This window comes from Akebia trifoliata, chromosome 16 (genome assembly GCF_017979445.1).
Source record: "Akebia trifoliata isolate Shusen 1 chromosome 16, ASM1797944v1, whole genome shotgun sequence".
NCBI classification, from domain to species: Eukaryota; Viridiplantae; Streptophyta; class Magnoliopsida; order Ranunculales; family Lardizabalaceae; genus Akebia; species Akebia trifoliata.
The window spans coordinates 18851869-18870782 of NC_141390.1; the positions used below are offsets into that span (position 1 = coordinate 18851869).

General features: G+C 32.8%; 1 protein-coding gene across 1 annotated transcript; it reads left to right on the plus strand.

The window, feature by feature from the left end:
- The first annotated feature begins 1317 nt into the window (after positions 1-1317).
- LOC147382719 (cyclin-dependent kinase inhibitor 3-like) lies at positions 1318-4479 on the plus strand. The gene is made up of 3 exons (XM_086428410.1): positions 1318-2009; positions 3751-3939; positions 4035-4479. The coding sequence occupies exons 1-3, from the start codon at positions 1522-1524 to the stop codon at positions 4102-4104; spliced, it is 747 nt and encodes a 248-aa protein (XP_086284536.1). The 5' UTR covers positions 1318-1521; the 3' UTR covers positions 4105-4479.
- Positions 4480-18914: the final 14435 nt, after the last annotated feature.

Below are 18914 nucleotides of genomic sequence, written 5' to 3' on the forward strand. Positions count from 1 at the left end.
GACCATATCTTACATTAGATCTTTAGCAGATATCAAATCTTTGATTCATACCTTAAGTTATCACATTGGATCTAGTCAAATTTATAGTTCGTTTCTATCAATTGACGCTCCCGAAGTATTAATTGAGGAATTTCTCTTATTTTTTTATCCTTTGTAGATATCAAATTTATCGCTCATACCCTGAGTTATCATATTAGATCCACTCAAATTTCTAGTTTGATTCGATCAATTGACATTACTTAAAGTATTAATCGAGGAATATGTCTTATTTTACATCTTTAGTAGGTATCAAATCTTCGGTTCATATCCTAATTTATTGTATTGGATCTGCTCAGATGTCTAATTTGATTCGATCAATTAACACAATCTGAAGTATTAATTGCGGTACATCTCTAATTTCTAAAATAATTTATTATTTTTAAATAATTGATTTTTACCTATTATTTTAAAATGATCTAAACCATTATCATAATCGATTAGGAGATCAATAATTAATTATGGGTATTTTAGAAATGTCCCCTATTAAATTGGTGAAATTAACTTAACCCCTTTGCAAAATGATAGATTGGGAGTATCCCTTTGGATCATAAGTCAATGTTTTGTTTTCTTTTGATGATTTAACAGTGAAATTTTGATTTAAAAAAAGAAAAGTTTCTTTAAATAATTAAATGACTAAATCAAAATTTGGAAAAAATAAAAAATTCACTCTTAAATCATCAAGAAAAAACAACCTTGACTTATAGTCAAGGGAAACTAATCTTGTATCTTATAAGAGGATAAACCAAATATGACCAATTTAAAAAGAGGATGTCCCTAAAATACCCCTTAATTATCAACCCAATTATGAAAATGACTGTCAAGCAATCCCTAAGTCTAAGCTAGATCAAATTTGAATTAAGTTGAATTAAGGCCTTATGTTAATAATATAACAATCAACCAATTTATTTTAATTCTCAAAACATGTTTTTCAGTGAATTCGTCACTCTTCTAATCAACGAATTCATTGATAAATTACTTGCGAGATTGCTAGTAAGTTAAATGACAAATATTTTATTAACAAATTCATAGATTATAAAAATGATGAATTCACAAATTCAGAGATTATAAAAGTGATGAATTCTAAAAGCATGTTTTGGGGATTTACCTTGTTGTTTTAAAAAAAAATTTAGTGTGAAAAGTAAAAGTTGGGGTGCCAATAGAAACTCCCTTCTAGAATCTCAAAAAAAAAATTTCATTTTAGTGGATTATTGGTATTTGGTAGATGATCCAAAATCTCATTACAAATATCATGAGATGTTCGAAGTACAGCTTCTCTAAACCCAACCCTACCTTCTCTCCTCCAGATACAAATAATCTCTCTCTCTCTCTAACAAACAACAAACCCTCCTCTCTCTCTCTCTCTTTCTCTTTCTCTCTCGTCCACTTGTATATTTCTGTCTGATTTACCTTCGATTCTCTCCTTTTTCCTTCTCTATTCCTCTCTTTTTCAACCTCCATGAAAGCTTAGTTGCAGAAACAGAGATGGGAAAGTACATGAGGAAAGCTAAGATCGCAGGTGAGGTTACAGTCATGGAGCTCGCTCAGTCGTCCTTAGGGGTTCGAACCAGAGCCAAAACCCTAGCTTTACAGAGACTCCAGAATACAACAACCTCATCTAGAGCGATCCCAACAACAACAGTAACAAACTCTGGATCCTCTTATCTCCAGTTACGAAGCCGACGGCTTGAGAAGCCTCCGCTTCTTGTGACCACCAACGAATCCAAGAGACAACAACCCAAAGAGGGTTGCAAGGAAAACCCCAACCCTAGAACGAGTTCTAGGTTGGATGTTGGTTCGGTGAATTCGGGTTCTGTTGGTTCGGTTTCGATTACTTGTTTGAAGAACGAGGACGGATTGTTGAACAAGGAGACGGAGATAACTAACGAAGATGGCACACAGGAGAACTTGAATGATTTGGGTGTTGAGGGTTCATTTGGGGAGAATTTTTTTGAGATTGAAGGAAGAGAGAGGTGGGTTCTGCTTCTTTTGTGTGATTTCCACAAAACCAACTTCTTTTGGGGGGTTTTTGGTTTTAGGGTTTCAGAAAAGTATTTTTTTTTTTAACTATTAAAGCCATTTATTTTGGGGAAATTTCCCTTTTGTTCATTAACAACGAATTTTAGCTTGTTATTTATTTATTTGAATTCGGGTTTTTGATTTTATGTGTTTATTGTTCCAATATAATTTTTTTTTTTTCCTTGCATATATTTGGTACTGAAGGGATTTTTCACCTTTGAAAGGGGTTGTCTTTTGTTGAATCTTCACCTTGTTTTACGACCCAGATTTTGGTACTCAAAGAAACCCACTTTACTTTTGGTCTCTATGGCTGAAAGTAAAAAAAAAAAAAAATCCTCCTTTTGTTCTTTATTTGAGAAGGTTTTGTATTTTTTTTTCTTGTTTAAAATAACTGCTTGGCTGTGGAGGAAACTTCTCCAGTTATGGTTCTTAACATGTTTGGAGATGGTTTCTTTCCTTTTTCCATGTTTCTTTAGTGGATACCCTTCTTCTTCTTCTTCTTCTTCTTTCATTTATTTATTTTTTTAATTTTTAATTTTAATTTTTTTGGGGGTGGGGGAGGGGGTGTCCTGTACAATGAGCTTTCTTCCAAGTATATTCATGGAAAGCTGTTTTTATTCATTTATTCAACAATTTATGCATGTTTTATGGTCTACTTGGAAATATATCTTACCAAAAATAATTTTATCAGCCATTCCAAACAGACCTTTATTTTTATTTTAAGTAGCATGTATTCCTAAAAGCTTCAGAGTTTTGTTTTCCTTAACATGGGATGCTGTAATCTTTTCTTAATTATTAAAAAAGAAATCCCTTCTTTGAGGTTTCTGATGTCTGAATATGTTTAAATTTTTTTTAATGGGAAGGTATGACCTTGTTACTGGGTCCTGAAGCATTGATATAACCTGGAATGATCTCTTTATTTTTGGGGTTATTTTTGTTTGCAGGTTGTTTTTTCTATCTTTGGAAACCTGATTTAATTCCCTATTTTCTATTAGGTGTTGATGATGAGGTTTCATTCCATGAATTTTAGTAGTAAACCTAAGACATGGGTTTTGTGCAAGCTTATTGTTAGTTTCATCATTGATTTTGTTTCTCCATTTAGGCTTTTAGACTAAAATTAAAATTTAAAAATTTGTTATAGTTCCCTAATCAGCCATTGGACTTTTGCTCGTAGACAACAATGCATGCAAAATCTGTGATTTGTTTAATGGTTTTATTAGCTAACTTGCAAAATCCATTTCCTGGAATTGTGATACTTGCTTGAACATGTTTTCTTTTTATGGGTAAGCTGGACTTGAACCCAAGACCTCAAAGTTGCTTTGCGATGTGTCAAACCAACTGAGCTATGGGTCTAAGCCCTGCTTGAACATGTCATCGCAGAAAGTATTTTCGGCCTGTGTTTATGATGAGGTATGATTATTTGGGCTGTGAGGCCATCTTGTACTAATTGCAATTTGTATGTGGGATGCTCAGCAAATTTCATTGTCATTGACGAGGGAGAATAAAAACAAGATCATCTTTGTTTTTTGGAAATATTAATTTTGGGGAAAGAAACCCATTCTTCTTGACCCTGATACACCAATGCTTACACAAGCACTTTACAAATACTAATTTTATTCGCGATTGGATTGGGTTCTAACATTAATAGTGTTATGGAAACATTTTTTAATTACGATTACAATGTTTGTTACACAGGAGCACTCGGGAAACTACACCATGTAGTCTGATAAGGGACTCAGAGACCATTGGTACCCCTGGTTCTACTACCAGACCCACCAATCGAAGAATACAGAACACAATGCGGAGAAACATCCCAATGCCAAATGAGGTTGAAGAGTTTTTCGCTGATGCAGAGCAACAACAACAGAAAATATTTGCAGAGAAGTATACCAAATGCATTTTGTGTTTCTTTAATTTTTCATGGACCAGATTCCTCCAAGTTATTTAATATATGTTATATTTGTGTGGTGTTTCTGTAGGTATAACTTTGATCTTGTAAGTGAGTCACCCCTTCCCGGACGTTATGAATGGGTGAAAGTTGATCCATAGGCGTCGTAGTAGCGGTGGCGGCAGCATGGGAAGTGGTCCCTTTTTTCTCTCGTAAAATGAAGAAGAGAAAATGCTGTTGTCATAGATGTGTAGTCTGATGATCTGTAACATAACAGAGCTGATGAGTTGCACACACTCAACAAATTATAAATCCAAAGTCTTTGGTCTAACAACAGGTCATTTGAGAGGGGAAGTGTAGAAGGTAGAGAGATAGGGTTCAATCAGTTATGACAGAACAAGTGGGCTACTATAGAAATGACCAGATTGTTTTAGTTTTAGTTTTTTTTTTTTTTTTTTTTTTGGTTTTTGTGTATACTGGTACTAATGGAACTTGAAAGCTCTTAGAATAATAAACAAGACCCATTTCCCCCTCAATGTTGTCTTTCACTTTTATACTTCACAATGATGGTGATCTCTCTCTCTCTCTCTCTCAATGATATTAACCTTATGTGAGAATTGGTTGTGGTGATTATGGTTGGGGAGAGGGGGATGGATTTGAAGAATCTTACTTCATCTTCTTTTGGGCAGATTTTAAACCAATGGTGAGAGCAGTTGAGACTCTTTAAGTTGTTCTACCTTACTGGTTTAACTTCTTGCGACTTTGAGGAGTGAGTGCAGTGGTGTGTAGGTAATTTTGATGAAGAGTGTCGGGTTGCATTTTAAGAATCTTACATCACTTTCTTTCTTCTGACAGATTTTAACCTGAGGTAAGAACTTTTCAAGTTATGAAAAAGTGTGGCATTAATGGATAACTACGAATAATTGCCTCTCCCTCCCACATGTGCTCCCCCTCCCCCACATGGGATATTGTACGGTTTTGACCCACTTGTATTACAATTGGGTATAAAATTTCTGAGTGTATTATACTATTGTATAGGGTACATTAAGTTTGGTACACAATAATAATAATAATAATAGTTCTTTGGAAAATAGTCAAGTTACATGGAAATTGACTTCGATGCAGACATTGTTGTTGTGGATGTGTTTATAGACCCATAGATGGTTTTAATGGAGATACGAGTGAGAAGCTTCTGTGATTTTGTGCACACCAATGTCTCAAACGATGTCAATTTCAATGTTACTCCAGGCACGACTCTAATCATTATTATGATAATGTTTAGTGATAAATATTGGAGTGACCTCAGTGGGAAATGCATAGGAGGGCATCTTGACGTGATGGTGTACGGATGTCCATAGATGTGTTTTCTTCAAGATAAGAGTAAAATGGATCTACAAACATGCACACCACCCGTCAAGGTGTCCTTCGTTGAAGTCACTCCAATAACTCTCTAATTTAATTTATTTTAGTATATTATTATTTACTTATTGTTGGTAGGCATGTCCATCTTCTTTTAAGATTAAACAATAAAGTAGATTAAAGAGGTAAAAAGAAAATATAGCAAAAGTTAGAAGGGGGTTATTGAAAAGAAAGTAAAAGAGGAAAAATAATAAAATTGAAGGGATATTATTGAAAAAATGGAGGGAGAGATGAGAAAAGATGTAAAAATTGAATAATTAAAAAAGAAATGCAATAAAATGGGGAGTTGCAATAATCCAAAACGATGTCTTGATCCTATAAAAATGTTAGGTGTCTACTTAGCAAATTTTTGTTGAAATTCAAAAACCTTAGGTTCCGTGAACAGTTTGATTAGGGACCTCAGGTATTTTAAATATCAACTAAAACATGTCACATAGACACCTATCCTATTTTATAGGAACAGGACACCGTATTGGGTCCTGAGTCTAGAGTGAGTAGGGTGGATCCTTCGAACAATGATTTTCTAATTTAAAAGGATCTCATCCCCACCCATGAAACTTCGAAAAAAAACAAAAAATCTCCTTTTGTCATTTCCTTGTGTGCAATGCAGTCGAAATGGACATTAAATATTTTTTAAAACTATTTGTTTGTACTATTTTTACTAAAATATTGATTTTTTTGAGAAAATGTTCTCCACCTTACAAGAAAATATGTAGAGATGGATTTTTTTTTTCAAAAAAATGATGTCATGTTGAGTTCAAGTTGAACAATTAAGTAATTTCAAATTGTAATATTCCTTAAGATTAAAAATTTGGAACAAGTTTTCAGTTTATAATCCCCTTTTATAAGGTAAGAAATTTAGATTGGACATTTGGACTTCATAAGGTGTAATCATGGACTCAGTTTTTAAGCCACTCTTTCAATTTTGATCCCAAAAGACATAGCTACCAATTTTCCATTTTGTCTGGTAAATATTTCTTATCCAGACTTAAATCTGATCAAATTATGGTTTTGTGACCCCAACTTCTAAGCTGTTGAAAGGTTCATGTCTAATCCTGTATGGAGGATTTCTAGTAAAACTTGAATTTTTTTTTTTTTTTTTAAATAGATTTATATTGGAATCTACAAAATATGTATATTGCAAGGCATAGTTTAAAATAATTAAATGAACTTTCTTTTTTTCTCCTTTAAACATTCTTATTGATCATTTTAAGTTGTCGTATACAAAATGCTTGAAATTGAGTATCTTTTTTTGTTTTTGTTTGCTTTGATACCCTTTGAGTGCAACTAATCCCCTCAGAAAGTTCTAAGTGCAATTGATTGAGTCGAAGGTCAACCAGACCCTGAAGGGTGGCCACAAGGAATTCATTGCTTCGTGGGGAGTTGAACACTTGACCTACCCTTACTGAGGAGCTTATCACGGCTCAACTTGCTTGTAAGCCAACCCCTTGGGGCTAGAGTTGTTCCAATCTAATTATACCATTTTTCATCCAATGTAGCTTGGCTAGTAAAATTAGATATAAACAGACTCCTCATTGATGACTAGATTTCAGTTTGGCTGATATGTTTCTTTTAGATGTGTTTTGCTTAATATATCCATTATATGTGCCACAAAAAACGTGGTAACGTGACTTAATTATTGTGTATATTCTAATTTATTGAGGTGAGTCCAAATTCCAAATAATTGTCCATGTTTTTGTATTTATTACAAGTACGATAGTTCATCTATAGTGGATGTGGTCCTAATGATTCATAAGGCTGTATCCTAGATAAAGATCAACTTAATGTTTCAATTTGGGTCCATCAAACATTTTTGTCATATATATATATATTTTTTTGAAAAAAAAAAAACTAATTAAAGGAGGATAGATATGGAGAGAATAAAGAACTAAATTAAAAATAAATAATTTTTTTAATTACCAACCTTGACATGTGAAACATCGAAACTGTTAAATGCTTTGGGTCTCAAATGAACTTGATCTAATTGATATCAATTCAAGCTTAGGAGAGTTTTATACGTGCCAACTTGTGATCATGTGATATTAGTTGTTATCGGATGGGCTATATATCGACCTCAACCAGACCGAGCTTCAAAATCTAGGACCTAGGCTTGGACCAATGAGACTCGGGGTTCAGTTGGGCCAAGTCAGAGTTCAGGCTCAGAGGCCAAAATTTCACAACTAGGTTGGGCAGCATAAGAGATGGAAGTTGAAAATGTAACCATTTTCTAAGAAAAATCAAAATGCCATCTAAAAATTGGTGTGATATTTTTCTAGTTTTCCAGGTTTTCTGAATATGAATTTGCTATGAATTTAATGGGGTTTTTTTTAAAAAAAATTGTGAACAAATTTGCATTTCAAAATATATATCTTTTCCGAAAAAATAGGATTCTATTCACATTCTTTGTTGATGTATAGCTTTAAAAAAATAATCAAATCGAATAGGAAATAAAAATAATAATTGGAAGACTATGTAAAAGAGGTGTAACAATTTTCTTAGAAAAATCAATTTAAAGTCTTCTTTTTTCTTTTTCTTTTTTTTCACAAAATAAATCCATGGATTTATTTTAATTTTATTTTTTAAATTTTGAAAACATTTGCATTTCAAAAATATAATTTTTTTTTATTTTTTAAATGAAGAGATTTTGGTCTACATCATTGTTGGTAGTAAAATATCAAATCGAATAGGAGACAACAATAGAGCACTAAGAATTGGACATAAAGCTCTCCTACACATTACAAAAAGGTCCTTTTCATATGAGGATTTGTGAAATATTTGACATTTACGAAAGGTGATCACAAGAGATGGAAGAAAGTTTGATTTTGATTTGAGAATTGTTTTGGACCGTTGATGAGAATTTAATTTAGTTGAGTTGGAAAACATATCTATTACGTTAGATCTGATCCGTCGAATTAATTTAAGATTTTTTTTCTAGACCCTAGATGTGAAAGTTGGCTGGAATTAGGGTTCCAAATTGAAGCGAGGTGGGATTAAATTTGATGGACTGGGCCTATGAGCCTCACACATGGTTTCAAAGTGCTAATAGTACTCTGGAAGGCACATGGCTTGGGAACAATGTCATGTGGATGGCTCGGGGAGGGCTCATGGTGTTTGGCTGAGAGGGCTTCCTGAAGGTGTTGACACCTCAAACTAATTTCTAGCATTATTTTGCCTAAAAGTAAATGTTTTGATGTGTTTCAAGGAATTTTGGATGAAAATGAGATGGCGTCAGAGGTATTTTGGTTATTTTGTTAAGAGTCGTGATTTTCTGACTCCCCCCTCTACTCTCCCTTTGTGGCATTTTACAGAACCGTATATTTTCTTTCCTCGGGATGCACATCCCTATAAACATTTGCAGTTGTGTATCTCAAGGAAAATAATCTATGGTTCTGTCACATGCCACGTCGGGAGAGTATATCAGAGGGGGAAGTCCGAAAATCATTATTCTTTTGTGAAAATAGTTGTTATTTATTTTTTTAATCGATAAACTGGGGATAAAAGATCCCACCCTTTATTAATAAAAGAGTCCTACACCCGAAGTTAAATAATTTCAAAATTAATTCGACCTGAATTCAGATCTATAGAATAAATGCTTTGAGATAGTGACCCAACTCTAGCCACAAAAATGACAAGATTTTGTAAGTACAACATAAGATTTGCACATCCCCGTAAACATTTGCCGATGGTCAATATATGATTTTCTAAAATATTTCATTGGGTTGTGTCAACAAAAACACAAGATTTTATAAGTACAACTCCACTTAAATCTTCCCCTTATGAATGATATAGCCACGATAACTTAATCGATATCTTCAAAATATTTTCATACCATCAAAACTTTTATTGAGCATTCTTTGTGTTATTATTAAATTTACATTTCATATTCTTTATCTTAGTTTGACTTATTTGATGCCCTTGAGCTCCAAAATGCCCCTTCAGAGTTTCAGTTTTTATGTGTAATCTCTCTTGTCTCATCAATTAACATTATGCCATTTATAACTACTATATACAAAAAGAGCTTAGTTGGAAGCAAAAGGAGTTAAAGCTTGCAACTTGTAGACTGCCCAACTTCAGAAATTTGTAGTACTCTTTAACTTCCAGTTTTTAAGGGGTACTTGCGACTAGCTATTTGTGAGGTGGGAGTTATAATTTCATATCAAGTGAAAGTTAATAACTCACATTCAAACCTTATATAAGAACAAAAGTTGATGATTATCATCTTTTGTTCCCCAAATAATAAAGAGAAATCATATGAATCTGCACCACTCAATCTTGATGGGCCACTAAGTCCATTAGAAGATCTACACCATCTAATCCAAATGCCGTCTAAGACAATGTTGGAGTTCTCTGCAACTCCAGGGTGAATTGTCATAGGTAACCAAACACTGGAGTTTTATTTTTCTTTTTTATGGGTAAGCTGGACTTGAATCCACGACGATAAAGTTGTTTTGCATAAGAGCCTTGAAGATTAGAGTTGACTTTACAGTTGCCATCGACCGCATAAATGGGGCTAATGGAGTGCCTTAGAGGGAAAGAATAGTTAAAACCATCAAGACTAGAGCAACCAACTTCCATAGCATTGAATTTTCTTTCTACTACAGGGAAAGTAACCAAGCTGCTGACTTCTTAGCTTCTTATCTTACCTCCCCACGTAACGTAGCTTTGGATCCTATGGATCTCCATAATAAGTTATCGAACATATCGTGCAAAGATACCATTGGGCATATTTATGATAGATTGTAACTATTTTTCTTTTTTCTAGTTGGAGGTCTGCCTAACCCCCTTTTAATCTTTAAAAAAAAAATTTACTTTGTAAGTCCAACTCTCAAGAGTACAATTTTATGAACCAAACCGACCTTAAAAGTAAACTTCGGAATGTAAGTAGTTACTTAGAATTAGAACAAATATATATAAATTCAAAGTTGGTCATAAATATAAATCAAATACAATTGGAAAATTATTTGTTTCCTCACCTTGTGCATTTCTTTAATCATATCAATATGTTCATTCAATGCACATTTCTTTTCTAATACCTACCAAATCAACTCTTTAAGTACTTTGTTATATATTTGTTTAGGTCAATAAAAATATGAGAGACACTACTATATTTTGGAACTTCTTCGTCTTTTAGATAAAAAGATTACTTCAATGAGTGACCTTCCTGATATGAGTGAAAATTAATTCTCTAACATCTTTATCTTTGTTCAATATTTTTATTCATAATTTTGTAGAACCAATGTTTTGATAGCTACTGTGGAATTCTCTATTTCATTTTATTCTTATGTGTATGAAGTACATTACTTTTTTTCTATTTGTCTTGAAATATTATTGAGTAACTTAGTTTATCTTTATATTTATTAAATCTTTCATTTTTTATGCACTAATTTTATGGGAGTATGAATGATATCTGATCTTGATGTAGCTAGCTACTCCTAGTCTTGATCCTCTTGCTTACTCTTCGTTTAGTAAGTTTTCAAAATTACTTTAATATCTTTACTTGCTATCAGTATTCTCTCATCTTTATCTTAATTTATATATATATAATAAAATACAACTGTAGGATTCATCATTTACAACAGTAATAAAAGATAAATGTCTCATCTATCACTTTATGTAACTCCTACTTTATTGCATTCTCTCTTCATCCTTTTAACTTTATCGTCTTTCCTTTTCTCTCCCCTGTCTTATTCTTTCCTTTTTTTTGTTTTTTTTATTTTTTATATTATAATAATACCCCTATTTTTTCTCTTTTACCCCATTATAAATATTTTATTTGTATTTCTATCATTTATGAGCTCAAACATCTTTCTCATCATATATGTAAGTCAACAACTTATCATGTACATCATTATATATTATATTTAGTTTCATGTGTTATTCTCTTTATTTTTGGATATATTATGTCATGTCACAGTACCCTTCTAGCACTAAGTTTCATATTCCTTCCTCAATTAATTCATTTATGGAAGATTTCATGTTTTTTTTCTTCCACATTTAACTACCTTGTTCATTGGTATCCTTTATCTCATCCATTTACTCCTAATTTTCAATGTGAACATTTAAAACAATTATTAGTCTTTGTTGTGGGATCAAACGTCTCCTTGAGTAATTGTATAGTCTCGATTGGTAGTAGACATCCACTCTTGAAAGTGGTTGATCCATTATACCACTTGTTGACTATTCCAAGAACCACATTTTTCATTTTATTTCTTTCTTCAAATTCAAGTCCATTAATCTGTATCATATATTTTATTTTTCATTTCTACATAAATATACTAGTAATGCATCTTCTATAAATATCCTCTCTCGTACATTAATTTTTAAATAAATTAATATTATTCTATTCGAAATTATACCTTAATATTTTCTCTTCAGACTAATGATTTTTTTCACTCGATTTGTACTCGGCTTTCTTGACAAGGGTACAGAACCGTAGATCTTTTTTCTTATGTATCCCAAACAAAATGATCTATGATTTCTGTAGATGCAGAAATTTGCTCTACCTCATGATCCTCACTGATAAAAGTATTCTCCTCTTTTTGTGCTTCAGGAGGGTTGTAATAAAACCACTTCAACGCCCAAGTTAAGATTTCTAATCCAAGTAATGTAGAGTATTTTCAAAGAGAGAATTGTGTACCTTTTTTATCATGTTACACCCTTATATTTATAGGATTTTCTTCTTTTAGATTTTTCCAAATTTTCTTCAAGATTCTTGTCTGAGCGGTTACACCCATTTAGGGATTCGCCTTGATTTCCATGAAAACTATTATACCCCACATTCTATACTTCATTGGATTTACGTTGAAGCTTGATAAATCAGCTTCACTCTTACATCGATTAGGTTATCACATAGTTCAATTTTTCGACTAAAAACTCCTCAAGATTACCATATGTCGCTTGCTCAAGAAATATCCTTCACAATTCCCATCCCTTATCGCATCAGCCGAGTGCAGAGCAAGTGAGAAAAAATTGAGTCAGAAAATCACGCTCTTGATCTCTTAATCCTACTTGGGGTGCATAAACATTTACTATATTGATTATATCTCTCTTCCTTATAGTTTGACAATTAATAGAATATCACTTTTTCTTCGAATGCTTAAAAATACATTCTTTAAATATCTATTTACCATCAAACTTACGCCATTTTTATTTCTAATTGGCTAATAATAAATCGACTCACTAAAAAATACGATGTCAATACAAAGATGACATGGCAAGAGCACAAAATGATAGATCTTTTTTCCTCGTATTTCCCAAAGAAAAAGATGTATGATTTTGTGCCTTTGCCACCGCGTACATACGTTGTATCTTTAGCATGTTGATTTCTAATTTTATAGCCACGAATTCCTTAATTTTTGCGTATTTTCAGATCGGGTCGGGTTAGGTTAAACCGGGCTGGATCGAGATCTGTGCCGTTCCAATGACCCAACTATATCTGACTGTCCTAAACATCAGATCAGAACTAGTTGCAGACCTTACAGGTTTCTGAGAAATGCAAAAATTTAGTGAGTGGATCTACGGTTGTAAAAATTTGCAGAGTTTTTAAATGATTGTTGTCGTTGTCAGCAAGGCAGAGTGTCATCCCCACATTCAAACTAATTAAATTCATCGTAGACAACTTACGGAGGACCACCTACCTAAGGTCTAAGGACAATGGTCCACCTTGTCTGACACTATCATTTGTTATATAAAATTAATGGTGAATTTGTTTTCTTCACTACAAAGTCAATGAAGGAGACGGTTGTAATCATATCTGGAGGTTGATATTTTTGACTTAATTGATACAGTACATCAGATCCACTGAATAGTTGTGGTCCCACTTCTTGCACACGTACTTAGTTTATTTTGCTGATGTTGTAGGTAATGGAGTAATAATAATGGTCATGTCTCTATAATAAAGATATGCAAAATTTAAGGTGGATTGATTGGTGCAAGTGTAAATTATAGTGTCCAACGAACTTGACACTAAAGCGTGCATTACCATCCATGACTAATAAACTTGTGGGCCTCTGTATTTGAGAAACCTGAAAACCTAGACAATGGGTTTCCTTTTCTAGGAAACATTGATTCTTTTTGTTATTTGGGGATAGGGTTATCAATGGATTGTATTAGAACCGAAACCTAATATACCCTATTCAATTACTCTGGATTGGATCAATAATTTTGGTTCGAATAAGGATCCAATGAAAAAAAATATTTATGATTATGCGTATCCTAAGACAAATGATCTCCAGTTCTGTGATGGGGGCGTGTGTTAGAAAATTAGTACACTATTGAAAATCACAATCAAACCAATCTTATTGGATATTTTTCTAAATCGATAGGTCTTTGATCAGATCCCATGTTAGCCCAAGACGTTGGTCTCTAACTAGAAAAGTGAATGTTTGAGCTTGCAAAGCTTCTGAACCAATGAGCCCGTAAAACTCACTAGGAGAAGTGATATTATTGAACCAGACAATAACACAACAAATGGAAAAATATGCTAAAGCACCTAAACTATCAGATAGGTAAGCCTCTCTCGACCAAACAAGTACACGAACAGCCTATGCAAAGGAATTGATTAAGATATGCTAGATTCCACCAAATATACAAATGGAACCAAAACATATATGTTCTTCAACTTGACTAAGGGTTAAGTTGGTAATTTTACTTACATCTCCCAATGACAATCAATCCAAGCTTGGAGAACCAATGACAATCAAATTTTCTAACATTTTCATTAGAATTAGAGAATCCAAGTATTTTTTGGGACCCATATTATTATTTAGGCCTAATAATGGAAAATCTAACATAATAATATTGATATAATAATTTTGGCTTTGGAGAAGATGTTGGAATTTGACAAAAAAACCAATCCAATACGACATAAATTATAATCAACCATCCCTCAAACTTAATTCTTGATTAGGTTGCAATTCGATGGTATATGGAATCTATGTATTAAAAATACTATGGAATCTAAATAATTAAACTTCTTTGGAGCCAAGTGTTCGTCTCGATTGCAACAGATTACTTCACCAAGTGATGTACGACATGCATAAGTCCTAAAAGTTGAGGTTTACATCATGGAATACATATATTATTGCAGATTCTAGATGCTACATACATCATTTCAGACAATATTAGACGATTCGATTGGATTGACTATGAGATGCTTTTGCGAAGATATTGGAATTAAGCGATTGTTCCTACTCTGAGTTATCACAAGGGAATGGATGGGCTGAGGCAACTAAAATAGTCATTCAAAAGAGCCTTCATGTTTTTTCTTGCATTGGGCTTATCTTGAAATGGGCTTTGGCCCAGTTCTTGGTAGATTTATTAATATCATTATTTCTTTAAATAATCAAATTGACATCTTTTAGATCTCTCCCCCCTCTCTTCTTTTCATATAAAGTGGATACGAGAGCTGGGCTTGGCCCAAATACTATCTATATGATAATAGCTTAATGGTCCTAGCAACAACATTACCAAAGACAAAACTAGCTGTTAGATTTAGGATTTTTTTTTTCTTCGATGACTTCTAAACATTGGATTTGAATTTCTGGGGAAAAAGTAAATCGTCTAGAAAGCTATCCCACTGATGTGTGTGTGTGTGTGTGTTTGTGTAAACACGTAATGTGGGTCAGGGTTGGACGTGGCCGTAATAAGACTTACACCCTAAATCCAATCCTGGCCCGACCTGACCCAAACTGACTCCAGCTCTCATGTTTTACTTGCCCCAAAATGGGCTAGACCTTAACAGGTTTTGGACCAACCTGGCCCATCTACAACCCTTCATACTAGTTACCTCATTTGGCCTTAGTGTGTGGGGGCAAGCTCTTCATCAAGCAATGTTGATTCTAGTATCTGAATCTGGTTCATAATCGGATTCTAGAATCTGATCCATCGTCTGGTTCAGATTATCGGTCTAATTTTTTCATAATCAAGTACCAAAGTCATAGAGAATCAAAAACAGTTCTCAGACTATTTCTCTTGATTCTCGCAGACTATCTACTTATGACGATCTTGAAATATATCTTACAATAATAATAATAATAATAATAATAATAATAGTATGTCAAGGAAGATGTTAAGATTAAGATTACCCAAAAAGTTATAGTATTTTGGGATTCTAGTATCTCATTCTGGCTCATAATCGGATTCTAGAATCTGATCCATCGTTTGGTTCACATTATCGGTCTAATTTTTTCATAATCAAGTACCAAAATCATAGAAAATCAGAAATAGTTCTCAGACTGTTTCTCTTGATTCTCACAAACTATCCACTTATGACGATCTTAAAATATATCTTATAATAATAATAATAATAATAATAATTTTTAAAATAAAAAAACAAAATCATCATAATTTTTTGGGTAATCTTAATCTTAACATGTTTCTTAACATACAATTTACTTAAAAACTAATAGAAAATGACTTAAATGTCATCTCTTTCCAAAATTCTTTGAATTTTTTCTCTAAAAAATCCATTATCTTCAATCTTTGGGATTTGTATTTTTACTCACATTTTCAATCTCAAGAAATGTGATAGGGCAACTTTTTTTTTGACAAGATCAATTTTTAGAAACAGTGTTAGCTAAATGAGATTTTGGATTTTGAAAATAATTTCTATAATCTGATTTTGACCATCCATAATCAGGATTTATAATCTAAACCAAACGCCCTCAAGGAAGCCTTCCTTTTTAAATTATTTATTTATTTATAACGCATAGTTTTAAAACTCGGTCAAGTCGATTGGGATTCGTTTGATTCTAACCTCAAAACTCAATGGAACCGACTCACCAAGTCAAATAAAAAATACCTCTAATTGAATTAGAAACTCAATCGAGTTATCCAACTATATCTAATATTTTGTGAAAAGAGAAAAATAAATATTTTTTTTCATTTTTAAATAAAATTATTTTTTTAAATATTTTTAAATTTAATATGGGATCTAATTAGAAATTCAATGAAGGTATTTTTTTTTGTTACATATTCTCAATCATTCATTAAATTTTTTTTTGGTTTTTAATTAGCACGTAATAAGTAAAAGTTGGGGTGCCAATAACAGCTCTCATAACTAATCAAAGACTGGGTCTAAAAATCATGACTGAGTGAGTTGAACGAGTTAGACATGTGGTGCAAAATGTAGATTGGACTCCGTGGAGTACTAGATCCAGACTTGAAAACGACAGATGAGACTAAGAACTGATGCCTTGTGTCTTTGTCCAATGATTCCAATCCAACAAAGCTAAACTATCAGATTCTTATGTCCGTCACCTTCAGTGTTTCTCAGTTTTCATCGATAAAATACAAAAATATATACTAAAAACAAATAAGAAATAGTTTATAATTTAATAAAATTTAAAAACCAATTCACTTGCCACGTCATCATTTCTAGATATACACTTAGGGCTGTCAACGGATACCTATCCGATCGGATAGTGCTATATCCGAATTCGAATCCGAAAAAAAATGTTGATATCCGAATTCGAATTCGAATCCGATCGGATATCTTTAACCAATATTCGAATTCGAATTCGAAAAATATATCGGATATCCGATAATATCCGATTCGATAAAAATCCTAATTCGATGTAAAAAAAATCGATTTTCCTAATTTTTTCGACATCAGAAGTTTTACTCTTCAACGTCTTTCATTCTTAAAATCAAATAGGCTTTGATTTTGAAAAAAAAATGGTTTTAAAATCAAATAAAATTTGATTTTTGAAAAAAAATTTATGAAAAATTTGAATAAAACATAGGGTTTTACTGAGAGAGAGAGAGAGAGATGAAGAAAACTACATGATGCTCGCCGACCGGAGACGATGGCGGAGACGATGGCGGTTATGGAACTCGCACGATTGAAAAAAAAGTGGGTTTTAGAGATACTTTGAGAGAGAGAGAGAGAGAGTGAGAGAGTGAAAGAGAGAGAGAGAGTGAGGAAATACCTACCTCGATGTTCGCCGGCCGGAGAAGAGGGTGCCTGTGGGAGCTTGCACAGTGGAAACCCACGGTAGCTAGGAACGATTGCTGGTTGGATGAGAGAGATTAGAGAAGATAATATTTCGAGTTACATTTCGTTGTGAAACTCGAATACACGAGAGCATATATCTATATAAATAACTTTTGTTGTGTAACATGAATACGTAACAGATGTGTTTTTAATCGGAGCGGATATTATCGAATCGGATATCGTAATATCCGAATTCGTATCCGAAATTCATTCGAATGTTAAAATCACATCCGAATCCGAATCCGATATCCGAAAATTTCGGATAATATCCGATTTTTCGAATTCGAATTCGAATTCGAATTCGGATTTCGGCTATCCATTGACACCCCTATATACACTGGATACGAATTTTAAAAAGGACACCAATATCTTCATATGCCTTTCACGATGTACACAAAACATGGCCCACATTTGGATTGATGAGCACCAATCAATTATTTGAACAAATATTATTATTATTTTATGAGAAAATTTTACGACAATAAGTGAAGAGATTACCCAATTTCGAACACACGATTAGATGGAACAAATCCGTTTTACCAGTGAGCCAATCCTTTGAAAGTTTATCTAATCCTCTGAAGAGCGACAATCATCCAAAAATCAATCGATATAATTTTTGGTGTGACCCATTCAATGGGTGGCCATGATTTTTTTTGTTTGGTTTGACTAACAAATTTTTATACTAAATTCATGATTGGATGAGGAATTTTTCAAATTTGGTGAACCTAAGTTCAGTTTGGTTTGGGCTGACTTCATTTTATATAATTTTTTTATATTATAATGTATGTGATATATATATTGAATATCATTTTTTCTTATTTTTCTCAAATATAAAAAATATTTCAAATGTTTTTCATATTTTAAGAAGGTTGACAAAGGCCAGTGGGTTTGCTAGTTGAACAATCAAATTCTATTTGAATAGAATTGATATCTATATAATAAAACACAATGCGGGACTCACTTACTACAGTTGTATGGGGGGGAAAATGTCTCATCTGCTACAATTTTGTTAGGAACTAAGATCCCATCTAACTGCAGTTGTTGTAGGATCCACTTTATTTTTTTTCCTCTTTTCCCCCTATAACTTTCTTATATTTTTCTTCTTTAAACCCTTTAACTTACTTTATTATTTTTCAACTCTTACCCTTTTCATCTCAATTCTTTAATAATACCCCACCAACTTTATTTATTTTCACTTTCACCCCCTTTACTCGAGAGAGGACGAACTTTAGTTATCACATAAAAGAAGTCGGATCTAATCAGACTATCAGTTGGACCGATTTTTAGAACTCTGCTCACAATCATAGTGATGGAACATTATTTTACTGGGATAAATTTAGAAAAATTTGAAAAACAAATTTAAGAAGATTCAAGAAGATTTTGGAACAAAAGGTTAGAGTAAAAAATGGTCGACGAATCTTTTAATATATCTATGATTAATTTTTTATAATAGCCATTTTTTTTCCTTGAATTTTACGATTATCGTCACTATCAGATCACCATCTAAGGTTTACACCCAATATGCCCAATGTTGAGTTTGCAACATAAATTCTATTC